At 61.0% G+C, this 20295-nt stretch overlaps 1 protein-coding gene across 1 annotated transcript in view; it reads right to left on the minus strand.

Moving 5' to 3' along the window:
* Window positions 1-5976: 5976 nt before the first annotated feature.
* Window positions 5977-20295, minus strand: part of BTBD16 (BTB domain containing 16) — a gene marked incomplete at its 5' end in the record, with an annotated part of 28925 nt that continues 14606 nt past the window's right edge. Inside the window, 7 exons of the mRNA XM_081104548.1 lie at window positions 5977-6121; window positions 6563-6751; window positions 7492-7590; window positions 8233-8310; window positions 11075-11157; window positions 12330-12421; window positions 19149-19268. Of these exons, the coding sequence (XP_080960674.1) occupies window positions 6053-6121; window positions 6563-6751; window positions 7492-7590; window positions 8233-8310; window positions 11075-11157; window positions 12330-12421; window positions 19149-19268 (730 nt within the window). The 3' untranslated portion in view covers window positions 5977-6052. The remainder of the gene's footprint in view (window positions 6122-6562; window positions 6752-7491; window positions 7591-8232; window positions 8311-11074; window positions 11158-12329; window positions 12422-19148; window positions 19269-20295) is intronic.

Raw genomic sequence — 20295 nt, forward strand, 5'->3', positions numbered from 1 at the left:
CTCCGAGCCAAGTTAGGAATTCTAGGTGAGAGTCTGCGGTGGGCTGCCTGCCAGGTGCCGGCCATACGCTCACACACGTGTGTATTTCACGTATGAAGTAAACACGAACCACTCTCTCTGGACCCAGCTCTTCCCGTTAGGTCCCCTGGAGAAACTGGGTAGCAGAGAGTTAAAAACAGCCTTCCCTATTCTTCAGAGTAAAAGTGAAAGCTGGGAAGGAACTCGGTGGGGCTGGCTTTGTGGCTGGGCAGTCAGCAGGCGTCAGGAGCCGCACAAACCCCACCCTCGCAGCTGCAGCTGAGACCGGCTCCCGCCGGGACTCCGCCCCGTCACCCCCACCCGCTCCTTCCCTCCCCGCCCTCCGCCTCCCTCGGATTTCCAGCGGCTGGAAGGGGGGCCTCGCTGGACCGCCAGACCCTGCACCCGATGGCGACGCCCCTGCAGCCGCGAGTCCTGCAGGATTCCCTTCCCGTTAAAGAGCTTTGCCCCATCCCTCACCCAGCACTGCAGGCCCCCCCCCCATGGCCTCACCCCGCACTGCAGGCCCCCCCCCCATGGCCTCACCCCGCACTGCAGGCCTCCCCCCGATGGCCTCACCCCGCACTGCAGGCCTCCCCCCGATGGCCTCACCCCGCACTGCAGGCCTCCCCCCCCCTCATGGCCTCACCCTGCACTGCAGGCCTCCCTGCCCTCATGGCCTCACCCTGTGATGCAGCCCCTTCCCCCCCACCCCATGGCCTTACCCGGCCCTCCCCCCGATATTTTTCCGTTGACTTTTAGAGAGAGTGGAAGAGAGGGAAAGACAGAGAAACATGAGGTGAGAGAAACACATCCATTGGTTGCTTCCTGCATGTGCCCCGAGGCTGGGCAGGGGAGGAGCCAGCAACCGAGGTAGGTGGCCCTTGATCAGAATCGAACCGGGACCTTTCAGTCCACAGGTCGATACTCTATCCACGGAGGCAAACCCGTTAGGGCTCCTTCCATTTTTAAGTAAAAGTGAAAAGGAGTGTTATGGACTGAATGCTTGTGTTCCTCCCAACATTCCCGCGTTGAAGTTCCCACCACCACTGTGACTGTGCCCGGAGACAGGCCTTTATGGAGGTAATTAGGGCTAAACGAGGTCATGGGGTGGGTCCCTAATCCAAGAGGATTAGTGCCCTTCGGAGAAGAGACTCCAGAGAGCTCACCCTCCTCCCTCCCCCACCAAACGCTGGGAGACTGAGCCAGAGGCAGCCTCCCCAAGCCCAGAAACAGGTCTCCCCAGGACTGGGCTCAGCCCAGACCTCGATCTTGGACTTCCCAGCCGCCAGGACTGTGAGCAGTAAGTGTCTGTCTAAACTGCCCGGCGTGTGGCCTTTTGTTATCGCAGCCGTCTCTATAGCTGTGTGGTCAAGTCTGCAACTTTTTTTTAAATTGATTTCAGAGAGGAAGGGAGAGGGAGGGAGAGAGAAACATCAGTGATGAGAGAATCCCTGGGGATCGCGAGCCTGCAAACTGGGCCTGTGCCCTGACCAGGAATCGAACTGCGACCTCCTGGTTCATACGTTGATGTTCAACCCTTGAGCCAGGCCGGCTGGCAAGCATGCAACTCCTAAATATGGAGCCTGATAAGGTGTGGTGAAGCATCCATCTTATATAGAAACTTCTGTTTGAAACTTTAACCCTCTACTTCTGGCTTCTGTAGATGCCTGCTGGCTTAAATAATAAGGAAAATAAGACAGCTCCCATTTCAGAGAGGCCATTAAACCTTCCCCGGACGAAGTTATCAGTGCTGGCGTCAGGCCAAGCCCTTGGTCGAGTTCTCAAAGCCCCAGCACATAGGGCCCTTTAAGAACTTGCAAAGGGGACCGGAAAAACCCCATATAAGGGAGAAAAAAAAGGGTAAAATCCTGTAAATATGAGAAACTTCGTGTGTGATACCACCCAGAATTTGAGAGACATTTCCTCTGGGCCCGCGCGTGGTACATGTAACTCCATCTCTCTAAGTGTTGCTTGGTTCTTCTCCGGTTTTTCTGTAACAATGTGACCACCACCAGCTCCGGACGCACCGCTAACACCCCAAAAAGCTCCCTGTAGCCACCGAATCGCTGTTCAGACTCGCCCGCCCTCGGTTAGTTTTGCCCGTCCTTGAACCTCCCGTCAACGTAACTGCAGCCGAGGTCACGCTGTCCTCGGGATCTGACTTCTTCTGTCCAGCCCTCCGTCCGTGAGGCGTGTCTGTCACCGTGTGCGGGGACAGTCTGTCCTGTCTGTTGCTGTGCAGCCTTTCATTTCACGAGCAAGGCACCGTTTCTCTCTTCTTGGGGGGGGGGGCACTTGGGGTGCTTCCCCTTGTCCTTTTCTCTTGTTGCCTCCTCGGCCCCCAGCTCAGCGGGGGCTGGCCGCAGTCCTTGCATTTCTCCCATTTCTCTCGTCCTCACGTAAGCCCGTGACCAGGCCATCCATGTGGTTCCACGCCCACCAGCCCAACCCACCCCCCCGACCCCGGCAGCAGCGCTCGGAAAGCCGTCTCTGGCCCACAGCCCTTCGCCAGTTCGTGCTGTTTGTTGTAGGACCGTCAGCATTGTTTACACGGCAGGGGTGGGGAACGTCTGGCCGAGGGCCATGTCAGATGCATGAAAATCGCGGGGTCCGGCCGTGCCAAGCATGAGGGGTGAGTGAGTGAGATGTTGACCAGATCCAGCAGCTGCCTTTGAAGGTGATAATTCTGCACGGCCTGCGGACGGTGCTATAAATACCCACATGGCCCTTGGCAGGAAGAAGGCGCCCGCCCCGGTCTAGGACATCTGCTTGTGCAAAGATCGAAATGGCCGCCTCTCCGTGACCTCGGCCCTGGCCCAGGACGCTGTTTTGAGGGGCTGTTACTGGTGCCGGACAGGCCTGAGCCCCAGGCCCTCCCTCCCTGGCACCTGTGAGCCCCCCACTCCAGTGCTGGGAGCTTCAGTTTCCTCGTTGGCGGGATGATCCCTCCGCTGCCCGCAGGTGGTGAGGACGGGGCCTAGCGCATAGTAGGTGCTGTCAGATGGTGTCCATCGGCAGAGGCGTGTGCCCTCTGCCCGCCCCACCTCACACCTCGACTCCCCGTCTTCACTTCCCAACGAGCAGGCCTCCCTCTGGAAGCGCTCCTGCTGCCCTGAAATGCACTCCTCTCTCTGGTGCCCACACATCACCCCCGCCTGTTTACTTGGGACGTGGGAGGCCAACCAGGGAGTGGCGGGCCTGCCCATGCGGCTCCTCACAACAAAAGCTGCGCCTGACTCACTGCTCGGAGAAGCCGGCACATCGGAGCAGCCCCACACCTGTGGGCCGTGGGCTCCCTGTGGGCGGGGGGGGTGTGGGGGGGGACTAGGGGTGGGGGGCGGGCGGTGCACAGGCAGAGGGACTGGACAGGTGCCTTTCAGCCAGGCACAGGGTACAGGCTCTGCCCTGGGGAAATGAGAGGGGACGCTGAAGGGGCTTTTTTTAACTTAAATAAATTGTTTTTAAAATGTATTTTTATTGATTTCAGGGAAAGAGAGAGAGAGAAAAAAAACCCATCAATGATGAGAGAGAATCATGGATCGGCTGCCTCCTGCGTGACCCACACTGGGGATCGAGCCCACAACTCGGGCCTGTGCCCGGACCGGGAATCCAACCGTGACCTCCTGGTTCTTGGGTCCCTGTTCAGTCACTGAGCCACACTGGCCAGGACGGGAATGTTTGTTTTTAAACCAACTGGTGCAGCCACTTCTGGAAGGGTGCACACAGTGTGGCCGCAGAAGCGCTCTCCGTCCCAGGAGGCCGCAGCCGTCCCCCAGGTGGGAACGGGGCCTGGCCGCATGGCCCTCCATGGGGGCGGCCAAGGGTGGCCCTTCCCTTCAGACAAAGCGGCCGGCTTGCCGTCGCTGCCAGTCGGGCTGTTTGGCGCCCTCTCCCCCTGTCACTCCTGTGCAAGCCCCTCACCACCCCCGGATCACAGCCAACCTGCTGCTGCTTTTTAATCTTCTCCTGAGGGTATTTCCTCCATTGACTTTTTTGAGAGAGGATGGAGGGGAAGGAGGAGCAGGGAGAAGGAGAGGAAGAGAGAAGCATCGATGTGAGAGACACGTTGATTGGTTGCCTCCCATTTGCACCCTGTCTGGTTCGATTCCAGGTCCAGGGCATGTACCTGGGTTTCAGGTTTGCTCCCCAACCCTGGTCGGGGTGCCTGCGGGAGGCAACCGGTTGATTAACTGTCTCACATCAATGTTTTTCTCTCTCTCCCCCACTCCCTTCCACTCTCTCTGCAAAGCAATGGAAAAAATATTCTCAGGTGAGGATTAACCAAATAATAATAATAATAATTATAATAATAGCCCTAACCGGTTTGGCTCAATGGATAGAGCATCGGCCTATGGACTCAAGGGTCCCAGGTTTGATTCCGGTCAAGGGTATGTACCTGGGTTGCGGGCACATCCCCAGTAGGGGGCGTGCAGGAGGCAGCTGATCGATGTTTCTCTCTCATCGATGTTTCTAACTCTCTATCCCTCTCCCTTCTTCTCTGTAATAAATCAATAAAATATATATTAAAATAATATATATATAATATAATATATATATATTATAATAATAATAAGTAAGTAAGTAACCAGCAGTGCCGGTAAGAGGGGTGACAATGGTACTTGGTGCAGAACTGAGTTCGCTCCCCTGGCTACCCCAGCGTGGCTTCTCCCTGCCCCGGGGTGGGGGTGGCCTGCACCCAGCAGTCCTGGCAGACGTGTGGGTGGCACTGGGTCGCTGCTTTGGGATAGGCTGTGGGCTTTAAATTCCAGTCTCAGGCAGCTGCACTTGTAAGAAGGGTTTGTCAGGCCAGCGCAGGAATGTTTGTCTCCGAACTTGTACTTCCCAAGTTCAGAGATTTCTGTGCCATCAACACCGTGGACGTCGGGGTGACTCAGCCTCGCCCGGAATGTGCAGAAGTTCCCTCTCAGCCCCCAGCAAGGGGGGCTCGTTCCCGGCGAATTCCCGCCACTCAAGTGCTGGTTCCCATTCTTGAGGCGGAGCTCGCCCCCTAGTGGAGAAGGCTGGCACCTCTGGATTCTAGCCGATGGCGCCCCCACAGGTGGGTGAGAGCCGCCGGCTTGTTCTTGGATTATGGCTATTATTATTTTTTGTCCTGGGTGAGGAAGGCAATCCAGTGTGAGGGGTTCGGGGGGGGGGGGACCCCGCTGAGGAACTGGTGGCAGGGGAGGCAGCCGGTCCATGATTCTCTCTCATCACGGATGTTTCTCTCTCCCTTCCTCTCTGGAATCAATTAAATATATTTAAACACAAATTAAAAAATAAAGTGGCGGAATGGTCAGCGAGTCGGCCACTCTGCACCTCATAGCTGCTTCCTTCCCTTCCTGCCTCTGGCTCCTGCCGGGCCCACACTGCGGGAGCCACAGCCAGGGAGGTGGCGTCCCCAGCGGGAGGGGGTGTTTCTGTTGGGGATCCCATCAAAGAGCCCCAAGAATGCAAAGTCGGGCTGGGCCCCAGGGGCCTTAGGGGGTCAGGGATGGCAAATGGACTCACGTCTCCCCGGCTTTCTACCCGCAGACAACACAAAGGTGGGCGCTATGGTCTGAACGTGGCCCCAGAATCCACATGGTGAAACCTAACCCCGAAAGTGATGGCAGCAGGGGACGGGCCTTTGGGAGGTGTTAGCTCACACGGTGGAGCCCTCACAAACGGGGTTAGCGCCCTAATAAAGGGGCCTCGGTGCCACCCCGCCTGGTCGGCCACATGAGGACCAGGGAGGAGCTGGCCGTGCATGAGCCAGAGGGGGACCCCCCAGACACCACGCCGCGTCTGACAGCGTCGGACCTGGGACTGCCAGACCCCAGGCCGGGAGGTAGCACATGCCTGCTGTTTACACGGCACACGCCGCCCGCCGCTCAGCCAAGAGCCGACGGAGGCGACGGCGCCAGCTCCACCGAGACCACTGCTCCCAGCAAAGCCAGCTGACACCTGGGTAGTCCCTTCAACATCACTTTATTCTCCTTTATGCAGAGCGGTGGGAGAGAAAACACCCCGTAGATTCTTCTGGAAGCTGTCAAGATGCTGGGAAGATGAATGAGAAGATGACGTAGATCGGGCTGCCCACAGTCTGGATTTCCAAGACCTACAAGGTGAAGCAACGCAAAGGCAGTGGGGCTGGAACAGGAGCGCGGGGCCCCGCGGCGGGGAGGCCCTTCGCTCTCAACTCTGGCTGCTCATTTGAGTCACCTGGCGAAGGCCTTTAAAATACGCTTAAAATGTTTAAGTATATGCCTGGCCGACGTGGCTCAGGGGTGGAGCATCGACCCATGAGCCAGGAGGTCAGGGTTCGATTCCCGGTCAGGGCACAGGCCCGGGTTGCGGGCTCGATCCTCAGTGTGGGGTGTGCAGGAGGCAGCCGATCCATGAGTCTCTCTCATCATAGATGTTTCTCTCTCCCTCTCTGAAATCAATACAAATATATTAAAAAAGCAACAACACCATTAGTGATTTGTACCTTAATGGAACTGATGAGAGAGAGAGAGAGAGAGAGAGAGAGAGAGAGAGAGAAGAAACGACCACTCACTTGGCTCTTGCAGGTCGGCCTGAAGAACTGGAACGTCTGCAGGATGGGCTTGGTCCCGAAATCCTGCCATTGGCCATCCACCCATGCATGCGCCCTGATCTCGTACCTGACCAGGCGCTGGGGCTGCAGGCTGACCAGGCCGTGCTCGCAGACCTCGGAGGGGAACCCCATGTCCGCCGGCCTGATTCTCTGGAGGAGAGCCGCCGCCTCAGGGTGGGCCGCAGCCTCCCGCCAGCCACCCCCAGCTCCTGGCCCCTCAGCCTCCTGCGAAGTGCGTGGACCAGGCAGGCGTTTCCCAGAATCCCATTTCCTGGGCGCCTGCTGCGGAGTCAGCTGCCGTCTAAGCCCTGACCATGTGCCAACCGCTGGCCGATGGACCGGGGTTCGGCCAACCGGGACTAACCAAGCTCCTTGACCTGGAAGATCTTCATGGCGCTTTGCCAGAACGTAAACACCCATGTGGCTCGGTGGTTGATGTCACTTCCTGAACCAGGAGGTCACGGTTTGATTCCCAGTCAGGCCACAGGCCCAGGTTGTGGGCTTGATCCCCTGTGGGCATTTCCTGTTGCCTCCACAGACAAATGACCACCTCAAACCACCGCCCATCCAGTAGGAAATGAAGAGGAACTAAGCCCCACACGTGGAGCCAGAGCCTAGAATCCCCTCGTCCCACTCCCCCCGCAGCTGTGCCAAAAGAGGCAGGTGACCAGGAAGGCACTCAGCCTGAGGGCTGCACCTGTTCCATGAGCTCACAATAGTGAGCTCCCTCGATTGTTGCAATCAATCAAACGCATCAGGTCTGTGAGTGGGACTATCACCAGCCTGGCGGCACACTTCGCGAGCTGCTAAGTAACGACTGCTCGGCTGTTATTGATGTGGGTGGCCTGGGCCCCGAGCTCGGGGGCCCCGCCCTGTTGCCGCGTCCTCACCTGCATGTAGAAGCTGTAGGAGGTGCTGCTGTTTCGGATGCCCCTCATGGAAAAGAAGAACCCGTAGATCGCAATCATTTCCGAATACGACGAGTACTCCTAAGTTGGGACAGAAACGGCAGCGTGACGAGGGAAATCCGCAGCGTTCACAGGCCAGGGGACAGCCCGGCCGGCGTGGCTCAGGGGTTGAGTCTTGACCTACGAACCAGGAGGTCAGGGCACATGCCCAGGTTTCGGGCTCGATCCCCAGTAGGGGGCGTCTGGAGGCAGCCAATGGATGATGTTTCTCTCTCATCATTGATGTTTCTATCTCTCTCTTCCTCTCTGTCTAAAAGTCAATAAAAAACATATTAAGAAAGAAAAAATAGGTTCACCCTCACAACCTTAAACACAGGCGTGGAGTGGTTTCTCTCACGGAGCAGAGGCTCTCTGTGTGGGGGCGGGGGTGAGCCCTAACCCAGTCTGCCCAGGCCTTTCCCAGTTTTAGAACAGAAAGCCCAGCATCCCAGGGACTCGCCCCCATTCCTGGGAACCGGAACAGCGGGCCACCCTCGGGGAAATGTTGGACGTGCCCATCGGGTCGCTGAAGGGCCTGTCCCAGGCCCCTGTCTTGGGAAGTTTATTTCCTGGGGGGCGGTGAGCGTGCGGAGGAGGCCCCTCCAGCTTCCTCTTCTGCCCCGGGCTTCGTACCAGAGGTCAGAGGGATCCTGCGACGATCCCGCCCACGCCCAGCGCCAGTACCTTATAGAAGAGCAGCCCGAACCTCACCGCCTGGTGGGCGAGGTCTTTCGCGAAAGCCATGTCGCCTCCGCACTCCATCTGCAAAGAGAACAGTTTACCGGCAGCCTGATCACCTTTTGGAGATTATGTATGTCTATTGATCTCAGAGAGGAAGGAAGAGGGAGAGAGAGAAACATCCCTGAGAGAGAATCATGGATCGGCTGCCTCCCGCACGCCCCCCACTGGGGATCAAGCCCACAACCCGGGCCTGTGCCCTGAGCAGGAATCGAACCGCGACCTCCTGGTTCCTAGGTCGATGCTCAACCACTGAGCCCCCGGCCGGGCCTGACATCAGCTCCACATGAGCGCCCCGGTCCTCACAGCCCACTGTCCCGGGTCCCGCCTTCAGCCCTCCGGCCCGACCACGGTGCTCACTGAAAAGCTACTCGGTGCCAGGCACCGGCTCACGGCCTTCAGAGAGCGCAAAGACAAGGGTGAGAGACGGCCGAGGGGTCTCCCCGGGACAACACGTGACCCGAGTGCCCTGATCACGAGGCAGAGGATGGCCACAGCCACGGCCACAGGCAAAGGGGGTCACATGGCCGCCTCCCCCCCAACCCCACCCTCACCCCCATCCCTACCTCCACCCCCACCCCCACCCCCACCCCCACCTCCACCCCCACCCACACCCCCACCTCCACCCCCACCCTCACCCCCACCCCTAACCCCACCCCCACCCCCGCCTCCGCCTCTACCCCACCTCCACCCCCACCCCCACCCCCACCCCCACCTCCACCCCCACCCCCAACCCCACCCCCACCCCCACCTCCACCCCTACCCCCACCCCCGCCCCCACCCCCACCCCCACCCCTACCCCCACCCCCACCCCCACCCCCACCCTCACCCCCACCCCCACCCCCACCCCCACCCCCACCTCCACCTCCACCCCCACCACCTCCACCTCCACCACCTCCACCTCCACCTCCACCCCCACCTCCACCCCTACCTCCACCCCCGCCCCCACCCCCACCCCCACCCCCACCCTCACCCCCACCCCCACCCCCACCCCCACCTCCACCTCCACCCCCACCACCTCCACCTCCACCACCTCCACCTCCACCTCCACCCCCACCTCCACCCCCACCTCCACCCCCACCTCCACCCCTACCCCCACCCCCACCCCCACCTCCACCTCCACCCCCACCACCTCCACCTCCACCACCTGCCGGCTGGGCTGGGGGAGTGGACTTCAGGAGGCTGACGTTGGTGGCAGGAGTGAAAGGAAGGAGGTGACTGAAGAGGGCGGTGGGCACTTCCTGGGGACTTCCTCTCCCCTCCCTCCCTCGCCCCTGCTCCTCAGAGTCCAGCCCTGAACTAGGTCTCAGAGCAGCTCCGTCCATGGGGTCCTCTCCTGGGGGCGGGGCCTGAGCGCTGTGGCTTGCACGTTACAATGGCTATTTGTTGAGCTGAACTGCATTTTAACGAGAAACTCAGGCAGCGTCAGAACTCAAACACTGCCCCGTTTCATCCCCAAACACGTGGGGCCGGGAACACACCAGGAGCCCAGCTGCTCGCACGGACCGTTCACAAAGGGGGAAATGCCGCAGGGAGAGCTGCTCCCACGCACAGCGAGGCAGGAAACGCACACGAAGAACGAGAGGCCGCTGTTCGACCTCAGGGAACAGAAGGGACCGAGAAAAGCTCGCCCCCGTGCCGGCCGGCGCCCAGGGAGGCCGCTCCGGTCGCCGTGGGGAGGGGAGCCATGGGGTCCCACGCTTGTTCACGTGAATTCAGAACAAAAAGGCAGCGTTTTCCTCTCTTGAGAATCTCCTGGGAGAAAACGACTCCAGGGGCAGTTGGAGAAACCAGCGTGTAAATATGTCGACCACACCGTCGTCTCTAACAGCCAACGAACCACGAGAAACACCGCGCACTTTCTACGGGAAGGGACGGAGCGCAGCACGGCTACAGGGCCTCCCCGGGAAGAGCTGGCAGCCATTGAAAACGGTGCCAGGGAGCCCGGCCGGGGGCTCGGGGGCTGAGCGTCCACCTGTGAACCAGGAGGTCACGGTTCGATTCCCGGTCAGGGCGCAGGCCGGGGGTGGGGGCTCGATCCCCAGGGTGGAGCCTGCAGGAGGCGGCCGATCCGTGATTCTCTCTCACTGATGTTTCTCTCTCTCTCCCTCACTCTTCCCCTCTGAAATCAATAAAAACGTATTTTAAAAAAGGGTGAAAGGCAATAAAATGTAATGAGGTGTTCGCAACGCTTGTCTGTGGATGAGGGATCTGAGGGTGTATATTTGATATGTGTTTTCTTTCAACTTCTCTGCATTTTGAAACATTTCAATAATGAAATGTTCAATAACGTGGCATTGGTGCTCCAGCTGGTGTGGCGCAGTGACTAGAGCGTCGGCCTGCGGACTGAAGGGTCCTGGGTTTGATTCCCCGTCAGGGCACGTGCCTGGGTTGCGGGCTTGATCCCTACTGTGGGGTGTGCCGGAGGCAGCCGATCCATGATTTCCTCTCATCAGGGATGTCTCTCTCTCTCTCTCTCCCTTCCTCCCTGAAATCAATAAAAAAATATATTTAAAAAATGAGATGCGGTGCCTGTTGGGTGTGGCTGCGCGCCTTGGCCCCACCTACCCCTCCTGGTCAACAGGACGATGCTCTAAGCACCTGGGCTGCAGGGCCTCCTGCCCCCCCCCCCGCCCCTTCCCGTGTGGCTGTGCCACGCGCCCTGGCCGAGGCCCAGATATCCCCACCTCGAAGGCCCAGAGGTTTCAAATGCCAAATGCTCCTCCCGAGAAAGCAGTCAGGGAGGCCGTCCATTCCGATAACCGCTCTGGCGGAGCCGGCGACTCACCGCGTGGTAATGGTTGGCGGTGACCCGGATCAGCCAGGACTCGGGGAAGAAGTTAAGGTGCCTCAGCACGTCCAGGTCCTGGCCTGGAGGGAACGCAGAGGGGGGTGTTAATGGATTTGCTCATCGGAGAGTCGCCCCCGTCTCATCTACAGAGAAAAGGGCAGAAGTCAGAGCGGAGGCCCTCCCCAGGCCCGGACTCACAGGGTGAGCGGGACCCGTGGGACGTTACAGAGCCCCTCCCCAACGCGCCCCCCATCCCGCCCGAGCGGGGGGAGGACTTCCCCAAAGCGCCCCCCATCCCGCCCGAGGGGGGCTGAGATCCGATAGTGCCTTCTGAGCGCCTCGGAGCAACTTGGACCAAACTGCCCGGGCTCCGTCTCCCGCCCCGGGTTCGAGAGCCGTGGGTTTTATCTGGGTAACCGGACATGGCTGTGAAAACGTCCTCAGCAGCCCGGCCGGTGTGGCTCAATGGTTGAGCGTTGACCCAGGAACCAAGAGGTCATCTGTCTGTTCCTGGTCAGGGCACATGCCCTGGTTGCAGGCTCGATGCCCAGTAGGGCAGGCAGTCGATTGATGTTTCTCTCTCATCGATGTTTCTATCTGTCTATCTCTCTCCCTTCCTCTCTCTCTGAAAATCAATAAAAGCATTTAAGAAAAGAAAGAAAAAGTCCTCCAATGCCCTTTCAGACACAAAGATCTCACCGGGTGGCCTGCTGGGCCGCCCCAAACACACTCGCCAGTGTGGTGTCTCCTCCTCTGTCCCAGGCCCAGCTGCCTCCCAGGCCCAGCCTGAGGTTGGGGAGCTCCAGGCTGGGCCACACACGCCCCAGAGTTTCCCCCAAACTCGGACACGGGCACCCAAAGGGGCTGCCGCCAGGAGGCAGGGCTCGGGGAGGCTTCGGTGGCCCTGGCAGCGTGTGCTCCACGTCCATCAGCCCCTTCCGTCCGCCTCCAAGCTCCCTGGAAGCTCCGCTATGACCATTGTACAGACAGATAAACTGAGCCCAGGCAGCCACTCCCCAAAGCCTCTCACGGCTCAGGAGTGACCATGAGGGATCTCAGTGGACACCTTTGGAACCATCGGGCGGGCAGGTCCCCAACAGCCTCCCACGGACGCACTCCATGTCCTCAGAAGCTCAGCTGGTGGCTCAGTGGTTAAAGCACAGCCCTGCACCCTGTGTGCTCAGTGGTTAGAGCACAGCCCTGCACCCTGTGTGGCTCAGTGGTTAGAGCACGCCCGCCCCCGCAGGCTCACCTCTGATGATGCCGTGCAGACGCAGGCAGAGGAAGAGCTCCATGAAGCCGTACTCCATGTCCTGGTCCAGGAAGCAGGTCTTCTTGGGGAAGCTGGTGGCGCAGGGAGAACAAAGGCCTCAGAGAGCTGCTCTCTGGAGCGAGTGAGGCAGCCAGAGCCAGCGGTGCCTGGCTCTCGGGGGGTGAGGGGGGGTAGGGAAGCAGGAATCCGAGGAGATAACCTTGTGAAGGCCGCCGGCCATGACAGCGAGACAGATGGCTCTGTTCCCCGCTCCGCCTCCTGCTGAGCCGCGCGCATAGTAGGTACCCAGCAAACACCTGCTAAGTGACCAATGCGCACAGTAGGTGCCCAGCAAACACCTGCTAAGTGACCAATGCGCACAGTAGGTGCCCAGCAAACACCTGCTAAGTGACCAATGCGCACAGTAGGTGCCCAGCAAACACCTAAGTGACCGACGCGCACAGTAGGTGCCCGGCAAACACTTGCTAAGTGACCGACGCGCACAGTAGGTGCCCAGCAAACACCTGCTAAGTGACCGACGCGCACAGTAGTTGCCCAGCAAACACCTGCTAAGTGACTGACGCGCACAGTAGGTGCCCGGCAAACACCTGCTAAGTGACCGATGCGCACAGTAGGTGCCCAGCAAACACTTGCCAAGTGACCAACGGGGACACACGTCACTTTACAGAGGATTTCGAGACTCACGTTCCCACTGAGCCTCCCAGGCTCCCGGGACAGACGGAGGGCGGGTCTCATCGGCTCCACTTTACGGGTGAAAGCAGCGGCTCAGCCAGGACTCGGACTTGGGGCGTCTGAGGCCCTCCCGGCTCGGGGCCCTTTGACTGGGGGGCCGGCGGAGGCCCTTCCAACGCGCTTTCGGGTAGAACCGAAAAGGAGCAGGCTCAGCCCCGGCCGGCGTGGCTCATCCGAAGGGTCTCAGGTTCAATTCCCGGCCCCAGTCGGGGTGCCTCTGGGAGGCAAACAATCTCTCTCTCTCTCTCTCTCTCCCTCCCTCCCTCCCTCCCTCTTTTCCACTCTCTAAAAATCGATGGAAAAAAGACCCTTGGGTAAGGGTTAACAACAGAAACTGATAATAAACAAAATTTGAACAAGGAACAGGCCGGCGGGTACGTGACCGGTGTCCGCAGTCACAACACAACTCGCCTCACCTGCGGTCGCCTCTCACACGCAGGGACGCGGACGGCGTTCGCCAAGTCCCTTTGGAAACGCAGTCACTCCCTCAGGCAGAGCCCGGTGCCGGCCCGGGCGCTTCGCGATGATTTTTCCATGAATCAGGCGCTGTCCCGGCAGGCTGAGTGCACCCCGCCCCGTGTCCGCACGGCCGTCGCCTCGGCTGGAGGCCCCAGCCTGGCTGGGCCACGGTTCCCACAGCGTCGGGGAGCCCCGGGAGGGAGGCGTGGGGGCTGGGGAGCCGGAGGAGGAAGGTGAAGGGCTGGCACTGTGACTCTCAGAGCCAGGGCGACCGCCACCTCCTCACACCCGGGAAAGGCCCGGACTCAGGCTGGTCAGTGCGGGGCACGGCTCTCAGTGGGGTTCATGATCTCCACCCCCCTCCATGTGGCCGAGCCTGGTCCACCTCAAAGGGAGAAAATGGCCCGGTCGCGTGGCTCCGTGGTTGAGCGTCGACCTGTGAACCGGAAGGTCAGGGTTCGATTCCCGGTCGGGGCACAGGCCCGGGTTGTGGGCTCCATCCCCAGTGGGGGGCGTGCAGGAGGCAGCCGGTCCGTGATTCTCTCTCATCACGGATGTTTCTCTCTCTCCCTCTCCCTTCCTCTCTGAAACCAATAACAATATGCTTTTAAAAAGAAAAGGAAAATGGTGGCCTGACTGGCAACTCCTGAAATCTCAGAGCCTCCACCCCAGCGGTCGGTACCCCTGCCCGCGGGCCACGGGCCGGCCGGCACAGCCGGGATCTGCCAGGCCTCCGAGGCCTCCCAGCCGGGCGCCCGCCCACCGGCCCCTCTCGGCCGCCTGGAGGGGACACGCTGCTCCATCCATGTCCGCCCTGTGTCGCGTGAAGGGGAGGCGGCGGGCGGCGGCCCCCCTGGAGGCTGTCGGTGGGTCAAAGGCGGGCAGGCTTCCCCTGGCGCTGAGCTGTCTGTGCAAAGGCCTCTTTGGGGTCAGCACTGACTTTTCTGGGGCAAACGTTCCAGGGACCGCAGACAGGTTCCGCCCAAGCCTCCCCGCCAGTGAATCAGATGAATCAGGTGGGCTCCGGCTCCGGCCGCCTCCTCACACGCCTTCTCCACTGAAGGCACGGCTGGTCTCAGCCTGGACTGTAAACCCCGCGAAGGTGGGGGCGCGGGTCTGGTTTGCTCCCGTGCGCGGCGCCTCTCACGGAGCCCGGCTCAGCCGCTTGCACACGAGGCTGAGCTGGTCGCCCCAGCGCCCCGGCCTCTGTCCCCCCAGCCCATCCCTCCACTCGCAGTGTATCTCCCAGAAGCGCCAGGAGTTCCGGCCCCGGTGCTTGCACACACGTGCACACATGTGCACACACGGACCAGGCTACTCCATGCTGCTTTTCCCATGCGCAGGGTCCCGTCCGCTGTCGCCATGGTTATCTGTTGGGCCAAGTCTGTTGAGATGCAATTGGAGGTTGTCCTGACGATGAAGACGACGATGGTCCTGCCGGTGCCCGAAGGCAGAGCGGGGCCCGGAAATCCTGTCGCAGCCACTGTGCCCTTCGCAGGGTCTCCGCAGCCAGACCTCCATCCTCCGAGCTCTGCTCGCGGCCGCCGCGTCCTGGGGCTGCCAGGCTACGTGGGAAGCCGAGACGCTACACGAGGAAAGTGCAAGGTTCGGAGGAACAGGCATCGAAGTTCAGGGACCTGGAAGGGACGCTAGGCCCCGGGAACGGCCGGCGAGGGGCGGGCAGTGCGGGGCGGGCCCGGAAGGACGCCGAGGGCGAGGACACAGGGTCAGGCATGAGCGGTCGTGCCCGCGGCTGGCGGAGCCACCGGGGGAGAGGACACTTTGCTGGGCCGCATGGCATGACTCATGGGGTATTTTTAGAGGAATGTTCTGGTAAGGAAATCAGGCGTGGTCACGCCCGGATGCTCCGTTTCATGACGACTTTGTGGCCACATCTGCAAATGCCATTCATTAATCACCAGAGACACGCGGCCTCTGCCCGCCCGGCGCACAGACCCTAGAGCGCTCCCCGCGAGACGCCGGGGGCCCGGTGCCTGGGGGGGCCCCTCTGGTGCTCCGTGGCGCAGTGGTGTTGGGTTCGCCAGCTGGTGCACACCCAGGCAGCCAGCCCACGCTCTCGCTGCTGAGAGAGGCTCCCAGGAGGAGACCAGTCTGTGCAGCTGCGACCCGGGAAGGCTCCCTGGAGGAGGCCTCGGCCAGCTCTCCAGGCTGCAGATCCGAGGGGCAGAGGCGGGGGAGACGTGGCCGCAGGGGTCGGGGAAGCTGGACAGGGTGGAAACTGGCTTGCCCGGCTGCTTGCAGTGACCCCTTCTCGCACGGTGCGAGCCCACGCAGGAGCCCATCTCCCAGGGGAGAGACCATTAAACCCATCAGGACAAGCACGACGGGTCGTGAATGACGAGCCCTCGGCCCAGGTCTCACAGTGAGAGCGAGAGTGGGGGGTGGCGGCCACGGTGAGGCTCTGCTTGGCCGGTCCAGCTCGTTTCCTGGCCCCGGGGCGGTGACGGGTTCGGGGTGAGCTTCGCGGGAGCTCCCCCTTCACTTCAGGCCGGTGCCCTTCTCTGCACGCATTTTAGACTCTGATTAACGGTGTCCTTTTACGCCCGGCCGTGGCTCAGGGGCTGAGCGTCGACCTAGGACCCAGGAGGTCACGGCTCGATTCCCGGTCAGGGCACAGGCCCGGGTTGCGGGCTCGACCCCCAGTGTGGGGCGTGCAGGAGGCAGCCGGTCCGTGATTCCCTCTCATCATGGATGTTTCTCTCTCTCTTCCTCTCCCTCTCTCTCTCCCTAAAGCTCAATGAAAACATGCTGACACGTCGCTGTAGAGAGCGAACAGCCGCCTGCTTGGCTCGGCTGCGGGGGGTGGGGTGGGGGTGGGGGGGCGCGGTGGTAGTCGGGGGGGGGGGTGGTGGTGATGGTGGTTTGCAGCTTCCCGGACCCCAGCTGCCAGCTGAGCAGAGAGATGGCTTCTCCGTGGGCGACGGCAGCCGCTCGGCACACGTTTGTGTGTGTTTTTCCTGCAGGAAACGTCCCGTGTAATTCGGGACAGGCTGTCTGTGTTTCTAAAATAACCGTTGCCTGGAACACAGGCTGTGGGAGTGGGGGTGTGTTTCCTTCCCACACGGCGTCCTCGGGCAGCAGCGAGGACCAGCTGGAGGAGGCTCCGGGCCCCCTGGGCGGTGGAGACACTGCCCCCACTTCCCCTCGGCCGGCGCTCAGCTCGGGAGCAGGAAATGCGGTCAAATGAGTGACAGGTGGAAAAAGAGCGACGAAGAAAAGGGTTTCCTCGCAGGGTCCAGTGGGGACCCCAGCCCAGGACGCCGAGGACACGCCATGTTCCTGGAGGACACCTCACGTTCCTAGAGGACACCCCATATTCACAGAGGACACCCCGCATTCACGGAGGACACCCGATATTCACGGAGGACACCCCACATTCATGGAGGACACCTGATATTCACGGAGGACACCCCACATTCACGGAGGATACCTGATATTCACGGAGGACACCCCACATTCATGGAGGACACCCGATATTCACAGAGGACACCCCACATTCACGGAGGACACCCCACATTCACGGAGGACACCCCACATTCATGGAGGACACCCCATATTCACAGAGGACACCCCATATTCATGGAGGACACCCCACATTCACGGATGACACCCTACATTCCTAGAGGACACCCCATATTCACAGAGGACACCCCATATTCACGGAGGACACCCCACATTCATGGAGGACACCCCATATTCACAGAAGACACCCCCCACATTCACGGAGGACACCCCATGTTCACAGAGGACACCCCATATTCACAGAGGACACCCCATATTCACGGAAGACACCCCGCATTCACGAGGACACCCCACATTCCTAGAGGACACCCATGTTCGCCAAGGGCTACAGACCGTGGCTCTCTCTGCCACTTGTCCGTCTCCGAGGCCACAGCGCAGGGAGCCAGCGCGGGGCTCCCTCCCATCCAGGTCCTGAGACGGTGCCGTCTGAGGCTACGCCGGAGCCAGGCGGCGACGCGTCCTGTGAGCGTGACAGGAAACCGGCCTCTGGGCCATTAAACGTGCAGGGGGCGGATACAACGACTGGTTCAGAGCAAATGATGAGCCCTGGCCGGTGCGGCTCAGTGGTTGAGCGCCCTGCGGACGGATGGGTCCCGGGTTCGATTCCGGTCAGGGGCATGTACCGCGGTTGCAGGCTCCTCCCCGGCCTGGGCCCTGGTCACAGGAGGCAGCCAATCGGTGTGTTTCTCTCACGTGGCTGTGTCTCCCTGTCTTTCCCTCTCTTTTCCACTTTCCCCCAGAAAAGATCGATGGAAAAATATCCTCGGGTGAGAATTAAAAACAAACAAAACACACACGACACAGACACCGAGGACGTACATAGCGTTCGGCGCCGATGGCCGCTTTCCCGTCATAACGAGGCAGGAACCGCTGCCGCGGGGACACCGCGCACGGGTGCCCCAGGGAAAGCTCCCGCGCCTGGGCCTGCCCGGCTCCGAGCAGCTCGGGGCGTGGGCACCTTCACTCCGTGCCAACAGCGGCCGCGGAGACTCCGAGGGGCCCAGGAACTCCCGAGGTCACCTCTCCGCACCCTGGTCCCCGGAGGCTGGTCCCGCTGCCCCTGCGTTCGCCGCTCACAGGCGGGGACAGGGACGCACCCCCAGGCACAGGAGCAGTAATTCCCTCACTCGCCGCCGGAGGCAGCCTCAGGCCCTTCTGGACACGGTGCTGTGCCCGGAGCCAGCGGACCGGCACCGAGAGGAACCCGGCCTCTGGGATCCGGAGCAAAGCATCTTGGGACTCGGCGGCTCTGGGTGCCAGGCAGACTCCATCCCTTACTGTGCGCGTCCGGCCGCAGGTAAGGGGGCTGGTCTCTCTCTCAGTTTCCTCATCTGGAGAATGGGAATAGCAAGCCCCGCCCCGGAGGATCGAGGGGCGCGCAGGTGAAACAAGATCACACGGGGAAGCTCGGCAGAATCCCTGCCTCTAGGAAGCGTCACCAAAAGGTGCTCGCTGTGCGGTAACGAGAGGCCCGGTGCACAGACTCGTGCACTTGGGGGGGGGGGTGTCCCTCAGCCCGGCCTGCGCCCTCTCGTAGTCCGGGAGCCCCCAGGGGATGTCCGCCCGCCAGCTGGCTGCTCCTAAGCACCGCCACCGCCGCTGTGCCCGCCAGCCGTGAGCCCGGCTTCTGGCTGAGCAGGGCTCCCCTGTGGGAGCTCACTGACCAGCAGGGGGCAGCTCCTGCCTTCAGCATCTGCCCCTGGTGGTCAGGGCGCGTCATAGCGACCGGCTGTCCCGCTGTGGGGTCGGTTTGCACATTATCCTTCTATTATATAGGCGTGTTCTTGTTCGCTTAAATGATGGTCTGACGTAGGCGCGTCTCAGGGGTGAGGTTGGGGTGGGACGGTAATTCTCCCGAGAGGAGTGCCCTCTCCTTGACTGGCACAGAGAACGTTCTCAGAAGCCCGAGAGCGCGTCAATATTCCCACACCTGCATGTCATTCTCTTTCTCAGGGGTTCGCTGGGTCGAAGGCCTCCCGCAATCCCGGCCCCGCACTCTGCCATCACCGGGGCGCCCCCCCCCCAATACTGTGAGCAAACAGAAGGCCGCGCCCTCCCCGTCACCTGCTGAAGAAGGTCATCACGTCCTCGTGGGTGGGCAGCACCAGCAGCCGCGGGTTCACTTGCAGGTAGACCCACAGAAGCAGCGTCTTCAGAAGGTGGAACTCGCTGAAAACGAACAATCTGGGCAAAACAAAAGACGGAGGGGGCCTGTCAGGAACGGCAGAGACCACGCGGTCAGGCACGGAGGGGGCCTGTCAGGAACGGCAGAGACCACGCGGTCAGGCACGGAGGGGACCTGTCAGGAACGGCAGAGACCACGCGGTCAGGCAGAGAGAGGGAGCAGCGCGTCCGGAACGCGGCCAAGGCGCTCGGCCTGCAGGCAGCCGGGGGACGGGGCGTCTTTGGGGACCATCCGTGAGCCGCCTGCTGAGCCCAGAGCTGGGCACACGGCCACGAGCTCAGGGAACCGCAGCCCGAGGTCCATGGCGGGCGGGTCCGGGCTCCGGGGCCCACACGGCCTGTAGCAGCCTGGGGCCTCCCGAGAAACGAGGAGTAAAGAGCGGCTGGACAGCGGGCGCGCGCAGTGGGTGGCGTCTCTGTTTGATTCCCGGTCAGGGCGCAGGCCCGGGTGGCGGCTCCATCCCCAGGGAGGGGCGTGCAGGAGGCGGCCGATCCCTGGTTCTCTCTCATCACTGAGGTTTCCATCTCCCTCCCTCTCTGAAGTCAATAAAAATATACATATTTTAAAAAGAGCGGCTGGGGCAGCCGTGGGCAAACTACGGCCCGCGGCCCGTTTGAAATGAATAAAACTAAAAATAAAAAAAAAAGACCGTACCTTTTTATGTAATGATGTTTACTTTGAATTTATATTAGTTCACACACACACTCCATCCATGCTTTTGTTCCAGCCTCCGGTCCAGCTTAAGAACCCATTGTGGCCCTCGAGTCAAAAAGTTTGCCCACCCCTGGGCTGGGGTCTGCCTATGTCAGCTCTGCCAAGTAAGGGCGACTCCCGAACAGCTTCTCGAACAGCCTCTGGGACTCGGCTACCTGAGAACTGGCCTCCACGTTTCCTAAACTGTCGTATTCCCGCCCTGGCCGCGGAGATGGCACCGTGGCTTCACAATCTCTCACAGCCCTGCCCTGGCGGCGGCTCAGTTGGCTGGAGCGCCGTCCCCACATGCCAGGGTTGAGAGGTTTTGGGTTC

The sequence above is a fragment of the Myotis nattereri genome, assembly GCF_964212035.1.
Source record: "Myotis nattereri genome assembly, chromosome: 13".
Taxonomy (NCBI): domain Eukaryota; kingdom Metazoa; phylum Chordata; class Mammalia; order Chiroptera; family Vespertilionidae; genus Myotis; species Myotis nattereri.